Source organism: Pithys albifrons, chromosome 5 (assembly GCF_047495875.1).
Source record: "Pithys albifrons albifrons isolate INPA30051 chromosome 5, PitAlb_v1, whole genome shotgun sequence".
In the NCBI taxonomy this organism is placed as follows: Eukaryota; Metazoa; Chordata; class Aves; order Passeriformes; family Thamnophilidae; genus Pithys; species Pithys albifrons.
The window spans coordinates 47884505-47893281 of NC_092462.1; the positions used below are offsets into that span (position 1 = coordinate 47884505).

The 8777-nt window shown below is 34.0% G+C and overlaps 1 protein-coding gene across 1 annotated transcript in view; it reads left to right on the forward strand.

The window, feature by feature from the left end:
- Positions 1 to 8476, forward strand: part of CHIC2 (cysteine rich hydrophobic domain 2) — a 31100-nt gene extending 22624 nt beyond the window's left edge. The window contains exon 6 of the mRNA XM_071556478.1: positions 1357 to 8476. Coding sequence (XP_071412579.1) covers positions 1357 to 1407 — 51 coding nt within the window. The 3' untranslated portion in view covers positions 1408 to 8476. The remainder of the gene's footprint in view (positions 1 to 1356) is intronic.
- Positions 8477 to 8777: the final 301 nt, after the last annotated feature.

An 8777-nucleotide genomic window follows, 5' to 3' on the forward strand; every position in this document is an offset into this window, starting at 1 on the left:
TCATTTTAAATAAAAAAACACTTATCCTCATTTTTTTTCAAAACAGAGGATTTAAGTTAGATTCTTGTACCCAAAACTTGGTGCTTTGCTGAACTGAGGTTTGAAATCCACTGTCGTAGATGCTAAAATAAATAAATAATCATAGAAATAAAGAAAGACAAGATAGTATTACACCTTTGGCATAAGCACAGTGTTCCACCTTTACTTCTTGCTCTCTTTTTGAAACCTTGCCTGAGTATCAGAAGCACTGGTATCTCTGCAGAATCCAGTGGTTGACTCGTGTCAGTGATCAGTAGATTTTGCACAGCTTGCATCACTTCTGAAAATAAATCCCTTCTGAATATCTCAAAAAATAAATTTGAACACCTGATTTCAGTACTCGTTACTTCAAAAGTGTTTGCCCTAGAAATAAAAACAGAGACTCATTTATTTTCTGTGTTTGATAAACTATCAGAGATAGAAGTGTTTACTTGCTAAGAAGCTAAGTTGTATTCTCCTTTACAATCAAAAACATTCAGAAATCATTTTTGACTTCTTAGAAAGGTGAGTTCCCCTTGCAAGTAAATAAAATTCTTAGTTATGTCACCAGATGCATTTATTTGTTCTTGAATCGGATTATGCTGCTATGTTTTGACTGTCTCCCTGAAGAAAGAAAATGCACAAGTGAACATTTTCATTAAGCTTCCTGTTTGGAGGAGGATAAATACTTGGATTGAGTTCTGGAGCAGAGTGTATGGTGTACTTAGCTCAGAGACATGTAGTTTAAATTTGAATCGAGACCATAAGAATGAGCATGTGAAAGCATTAGTCAAGTTCTTGTTAACTACTGGAACTAGTTGTAGATATGGGAGCTTTGCAAAAGTTAGTACACTTTTCTATACAAGTATGAAACTACTAACATGGTTTAGAATCCTGTATTAAGTGGAAACAATTCTGAAGTAAATGGAATTGCATGTGTAATTGAAAATTAACTTTTCATGCATTGTGCCTTCTGGATTTCTTTTTTAACTTTTTTAAGTAGATGCAGTTATCTATTTCATAATTTTTTCCTAATAGAGGAAATTAATTATTTTAAGGAATTTTTATACAGTAGCTTACTTCAGGGTTTTTTTTATGTATGTTACATATAAGAGGGCAAGTTTTCCAATTGAATTTGATTCTTTAGGACTGTAGGGCTTCTACTGCAAAAGAGCTATCATACATGACTTTTCTAATGGTCTCCTACCTAAGGCAAGTGCTGTGATCTGTGATTTTAATCACAACTTGATGTACTAAAAAAAAAAATTTATGTGAATTATTGTGATGATAATAGGATTGCTGCCATCTTTAATATATATTTGTTTTCTTTTTATACAGGTCATCCTTATAGAATTTTTACCAAAGACACCAATTTTTCGACCAGATTAGCATTTGATTTATTAATAGAGACTTATTCAAGTATGTTGTCTTTCCAATGGTGCCTTGCTTGGTGCTCTCCTGGTAGTGACATATCATTGGTTCTACAGAATCTTGTGGTGTTTTTGTTCTTTTTTTTTTTGTTTATTTGTTCAGTTGTATTTTTTTTTTATAAGAACATGTTTTAAGTGCATTTAGTCAAACTCTACAAACTAATTTCACACAAATGTTAATTACTACTTAAGTTATTTTTACTTTTGCTACTTCTGTTTATTAATGTTTTTCAAAGAGTCTTTTATATGTGTGCGCGCGCGTGTGTACATATATATATATTACTATAAATACACAGCTGAAAATTCTATACAAGTGAACAGGTATTTTTTTATCCCAATATGACACAACGGATTGACTGTACATTGCATAAGTCCTTTTAGTTATTCATTTACATCCTGAAGTTCCCTCTAAGATATTCCTAAACTTCTGTCAGTGACTAGTCAATTGTAAATATTTTTATTTCTTTTTGGGATATTGGCTAGTCTCTTCCAGCAAAAGAAGGAGATAAAGTTCTTTTTGCGACTGTGCTTTTTGGAACCCAAATGTCACTGCATTAGTAGAAATCCTTGATCTTTTCATGAAGAAGTCCTGTCAGCTGGTTCTGAATAAGTTCTGCTTTAGAAGTTGAAAAGAAATGGAGAAATGGAATTATTTTACTTGGATTAGACGACTCACTGAGAGAATTGCATGCATCTGGTTAGTAGAACTCAAGATCACAAAAATATATTAAGATGACATTTTATAATGTAGCTCTTTAAATTCATTCTAATGCCATGTGTCAGCTTTATTCCTACTGTTTACCAGATCCTGTACGCAGGGATGCAGAAGGACTTGTTTTACTAAAGCTTCTTGTCCAAAAGGACCAGTCAGGGGTTTTTATTTTCTTAATTTCAAAACTACGTGAGCAGAAAAAGTTGTTCAGGTATTCTTGAACAGTATAGTTACAGATGCAAATGCAAATGCCAATGCCATTTATTACAAATAATCAAAGCAGGGTACACTGGACAACAGTGTAAGTTTAAATGTGTTAGACAGTTATTTATTGCATCCCTTTATTTTGCTTATTTTGGTTTACAAAGCTTATCTTCTGTGCAAGTGTAAGACTTTTTTTAAGTGGTTATATGATGTATGCTTGGGTCAGGCCAGTTGTATTTTGTTTCTTCTGCTTATACCTTAGTTGTACATATCTTCACATATAGGTTTTGGTTTTTTTTTTAATTGCAACTCTCAAATTTTAAATTGAGATTACTGTACATGAACACTGGTGTAAGTTAAGAACATGTTCCTTGTACAGTTGTGGTAGCAAGCAATAATGTGAATATATTAAAAAACAGATATACTCTGCTTAATATTTGTATGAATGAAAAGTTGATACCACTACAAGAATAGTCTTCTCTTTTTAATCTTTTAAATACAAGCTTTATTTCAAGGTAATGTATTGCAGGCACCTTGATGCTGTAAACTATTTTTCTATGTCTACAAAATATTTATTCTCTGTAAAACATTCTCTAGTGAGTATTATATTCCTGAATTGTTCATAGTGGGAGTGGTCCAGGAAGTTTTAAGTTTTCTTAAATCTAAGCCTTCTGTATCTGTTCCCAAAACTCATCCTTTGCTCAGCTTTAGTCTGTGGATTCCTGCTGTTCACTTTGAAACTAGTTCAGCTATGCTTTTCATACAAGCCTACAAGTCTGTTTCTTTGACTTGACAGAACATGATTTTTAATTAACAGTTCCCAGTTTTGTGCTTCATTGGTCTTCTGGGTCCCACAACGGTTTCTTTCCAAGGTAACTGTTAATAATTTTCTAAAAATCAATTTCAACCTCTTCTGTAGAACAAACCTGGGTCTGCCACACTCCTCCTCTCACCTGGAAGTATTAATTTTAACCTTAAACTAGTCTTCAGCCTGCAATGTAGGCCAGAAATCTAATGTAGATGGCAGCTGAGACTGAGGAGGTTGGAGGTCCAGAGCAGACATTGAAATTGAACAGAAGTAATAACTAGTAATAAATACTGATGACCAGAAATATATATTGATTTCTTTAAGCGTTTGTTTTCAATTAAATGAATATGGAATCATACGATGTCTATATTTTATAATAATTTTCAGTTGACTGTACAGATAATTTGTGTTACGGATGCAGTTTTCCACTGGTGCAGAAACCTATCCCTCTACACTAGTGTGGAGTCATAGGTTGGATAGGGCTTGTGATGTGTTCATAGTAGCACCACATTCAGCGTGAGCTATTTGCCTTAGTTTACTACCCAGTCTTAACCATGCCACCTTCTGTGACACCCCAGCTACCTTGCCAGCAGCCCCCAAACCCACTGACAGTAAAAAGCTACTTTGGGGCGCAACGTGTGCTGAAACCAGAACAGTGAATGGAGTGTGTCTTATGGGTTTGCCGAGTATCTCATTAGTAAAGCTCCCACATAAGCAGTAGTGCTGGCTAAGATCTTGTCCACTTTTTCATCCATTGGCAGTCATGGGCTTGGTTCTGTATTTTAACTGTGACTTTCTCTTTAAGAACTCTATTGGAAAGGTCTGAAGTAGAGCTCTGAGCAATTAAAAAGTTAAATCCCTTAGTAAGGAGGCCAGACTAATTCCCTCTAAAAATATTTCTGATATTTTATTGAAATAACATCTCTAACTTAAAATCCAATCAGGAAACTTGAGAAACTGCATATGTAGAGAGATGGATTTTATCTCAAAAATGTTATTCTCTTGAAGAGGTAGTATACTCACCTAGGAAGAATATTATAAAGCATTTTCATACAATCCCTTTCATTAATTACAATGATGGAAATTGAACATGGCAGGAACTTTAATCAACTGTTTAATGCCTGCAGCAGTTGTCAGGGTTTTCCTTTGATGTTGCTTCTGAAATACTAAATCTATTTGTTTTGTGTGCTAGTGAGAAGACATACATTACCTTTTTTGTCCACTTGGCAAAGAATGAAGTTGCATGGTTTGAACAGGCCAGAAGCTATAGCATGACTTCCAGGACACAGCCTACTCTTTGCTAAAATAAATATGACATTGTTCTAACTTGTTCAGCTTCTTGCGAGTCAGCAATTCCTACAAATAATCTTATCTATTTCAAATTTCTTTGAATGTTAAGAGTTGGGTACTGAGTTGGTATTAATCATTTAGCAAATGGTACTCATTATGCCTGTTTCACCTTTAGCCTGAAAAACTAATGGTGAAGGCATCAATGACTCCCTGTGAAAGCTAATAATTATTTTTAAATGTAGAGACCTTTCACTGGTGGTTAAAGATTTCTTTCTGTAGTAAAATAGAAATATTTTTTAATCTTATGCTGATAAGTAGAAATAAGTCCCGAGGGAGAAAAGTTTTCTGACTGACCTACATGAGGAATTCTGTAGAGCTCCTATGTTGTTAAATAGCTGTGATTTGAAGTTCATTCTGGGATTAGCAAACTTTATCAGAAATTAAAATGTTTATGGAGATAGGTTACAGGAAGTCAAGTGAATTTTTTGTAATAGCTCAGTAAGAGTTATTTCAATAAACTATTTATGCAATTCAAAAATTTCCCATGATACTTAAATCCAAGTAGAATGGATTGTAAAAACTTTTTACAGTACTTAGATGTAAATTATAATCTCTAAATCAATTTATTAAGTGATACTTTTTTGAACTCTCAAGTCCATGGTATTTAAAGGTAATGGTCTGTCTCTCAGATAGAGGATTACTTAAAGGTTAGTTTAAAGTAATTTTTTTCTACAAGTCATTATTTAGCACTGAGGATTGCAGGGAAGAGCTTTAAAATGCAATTTCTAACTGTTTAGAAGCCAGAGGGCAAGGAAAAAGAACTTTTCCCTCCACCCCTCCAAAGTCTTAATTTTAAATTGGTCCTCTTGTTTTGGAGCCCAAGCTTACGGTTCTTGAGTGGCTGGCAGTAATGCAAATTTTCCACCAAAAACCCTCATTTGAATTCTGAACAATTTAAAGAGATCACTTTAATTTAAGAGGCAAAAGACATGTTAAGTAAAGAGAATCCCTGATTCTTTTAAGTTCTCCCAGCACTGCTGTTGAGTAATTAGAAGAAGGATCATGATGACCCTACATTAGGTCAAAATCCAGATGATTTTGTGTAAAGGAAATGCTCAATTAGGAAGGTCTCAGAGCCCCAAATGTCTTGAATTCATAGTAGCAACTTATTAAGGGTAAGTGGTGCTGGCTAGTTTTGTATCCGTGACTAAAATAATTTATGTTGCTCTTCAGAAACCTTGCTTACAAAAGAAAGCAGTTCAGAAATAAGATCTATATTCATCATTGCTAATTTGTTGTAATGTCTGTGCTTTCCCCTAAAGCCACATTGCATTTCCATCACAAACATCTGAGTATATGATTGTTACAAAGCCTTTAATAGCCATATTGTAGGTAGAAATATTAACTTCTCAGGGACTAATAGGAAATATGAAAATGGAGCTAATGAGCTGAATGCCTGTCTGCATGAAGGCTTTACTTCGCAAACATCACCCTAGAAACCTGATTGTAATATGCATGACCATTATGAATGTTATCAATATACAGTTTGAGAGCTTCTTTTACCCTCTATTATTAGGCTCCTGAATGTCAAAGTATGTTGGCTAAGGATAAATGAAGGGTTTTTTTCTGATTTCAGTGGACTGATTATTTCTAATGGTGCTACTTTCTTAATTCCTATGTTTATTCTTTGTAAAGTTCTCTCTGAATAGGCTGGGTGAATCAGGGGATACTGATGTAATGAGAAAGCAGTATCATTCTTCTTAAGGAAGAGGAAAAATTTGAAGGGGATAGGTTATCTAGAAGGGACAGAATTTCACTGCTGAAAACATGCATTTGTTCTGCATTAGTTACAGATACCCATTTGTATTGTTTTGTTGGTAACAATACTTTGCAGTTCATTAATTTTTGAACTTTGATCTTTTTGCACACTGATGTTTCAGTCAGTGTGGGCTTAATTGGAGACTATTTTTGAAAATTTAAAAAGCCCTGAATCCTTGCATGAAACTTCTTATGTTGATGCTTGTGCTGGTGTATGTATCTCTACCATGTAACATTCGAGTAATATATATCCTCTATAAACTCCATTTTACTGTTTTCATGGAAGTTGTCATCTTGAAAAAGTCCTTTTCTTTATTTAGCTCATTAATATTTTATTGAGATTTATTTTCTTGAATAAAGATTCAAAATGCTTGGCTCCTCAGAATATAACAGACCATTAGTGAGGCAAAAGATGAAACATAGGAATTAGGAGAAGCAACACCCAAAAGCTTCAGTTTGGAGATTAGGTTTGAAGTTCTGTGAGTATGATGGAGGATGGTATTGAATAATGCAAGTTAAGTAAAAGCTAGTAGTCCATTTCAGTAATTATGTAGACTGTGTTAACTTCTTTTTTTTCTATATTTTTAAAAAGTGTGCTATTAATTTATTTTGGTTATGCTTTAGTTGATAGACAATTCTGATATTATACAATATAATAACACAGAAGGTAAGCTTCCTTCTAAACTCAGTGTCTCTTCATTTAGAATAACGAGATCAAAATGGAATTGCTGATGAGAGCTGTGCAGTGAGTGCAGAACAGTCTTTTCTTAAGATGGAGCCTGTAATGCATGGCTAATTGTTTCCAAAGAAAATTCTTGACTTGTCCAGACAGCTCCTGTCAAGTGACAGTATATCTAAGGCCCACAAGTAGCATCCAGTTAGTACAACTTTAGTTCAGGTAAGTGAGAGAGACTTGTGTTTAGTTGCAGCTTTTATGGAGAAAGGAACCATTGACAAATGGACAAATGGAGGGCACGTAGTGGATATTTTAACATTATCGAAATATGCTTTTTTGTTATTTTTTTTCTCCTCATTTATAACTTCATCACTGAAAGTTACTTTGCCTCATGGTGAAAACTAGACTTAGTAGTCAGCTGAAGATTTTTTTTTGTTACAGTGTTTTAGGTTTTTAAGTAACATTTAGATTTTTTTCAAAAAGTCAGATATCCTGTTTCAGTATAACAGATATTTTTAGTGGCTCTGTTTAAACTGATTTCATTGTACTGATACAAATATCTAACTCATCTAGTCCAAGTGTTTGTCTCTGATCCTTCTCTGCTTGCAACAGGCTTTCTATCTTGTTAGGGTATGCACTGTACCTACTGGTTAATATTGTCAATGAACAATTTGGTTCAATGAGATAACAAGAAATGCAGAGTAGTTCCTGATTTGAAAACTGTATCTCAGATTCTTGTTTTCGTAAAAGTTGGAGTATGGCAGTCAGAATAGCATAATTCCAAACATAAATTTTGTAAGAGAATAGTAAGCTGCAAAACAGTGCCTAAAAGTTGTGTGCTAAATTAGACCTGTGTAATTCATGTTGCTTTAAAAAAATTTGCAGAGAATTGCATCAGATTGTATGTGCTTAGGAAAAACCTCTTAAACATATAAAACTGTAATGGTCACTGAAAGGATATTGCCTTTCAAGAGGGCAAACTTAAAACCCAGTATTTTGGAGTTAAAAATCCAGTTGTATTAAAAATCCATTTCAGGCAGAAAATGTGTAAGCAATAATTTAACCTAGAACTGGATATTAAAGAAGCTGCTATTTACAGAGACTTGATGTTAATTTTGCCTGTTGAACATGTCTCCTCTCATAAAGAGTTTAGAAAGATAGAGTTGCTGTGATTTCCACTGTTGTAACATTCCTCTTCAAATATTTTAAGTCCGGGTGAGAGAATGAAAGTTTACAAGCCAGTACTGTGTTCACAGGGTGCACAGCTTTGGGAGGAGAAGATGGGAAGAAAAGGACTTTTTTTAAGGCTGCACAATTGTATATATGCATATTTAAGAGTATTTAACCATGTTTGCTAAATTACGGAAGTTAATCTATTGTTGAATTATAGAATATTATTTAATGCATCAACGTTGTTTTTTCCTGACCTGACCCAGAATTGGAATGGACTCCAGTATAAATTTTTTAAAGCATTTCTTAAGTTGTATGTATTATAAACTAATAAAATAATTGTTATTGTATCTACTAAGCCTTGACGTTTTTTTCATCTGTGTTGGAGGCAAGGTGGTGGTAGGGAGAGGAAGAAAAAGAGAAAAACCTGAGAAACTTTGCCATATCATACAATGGTCTCCTCTTGTTTCCAGTTGATAGTTTTAGTCTAAACTAGGGGAGGGGGCTGGGGTGGGTGAGTTGGAGTTGGGGCAGAGAGAAAGATAAAATAATTTTGGATAATTTAGGTGACAATTTAGGTGACTCTACGACTGGAATTACCAAATTATGGGCATCTCCTGCCTTAAGGGTTTCAAACTGTATTTTCATTGA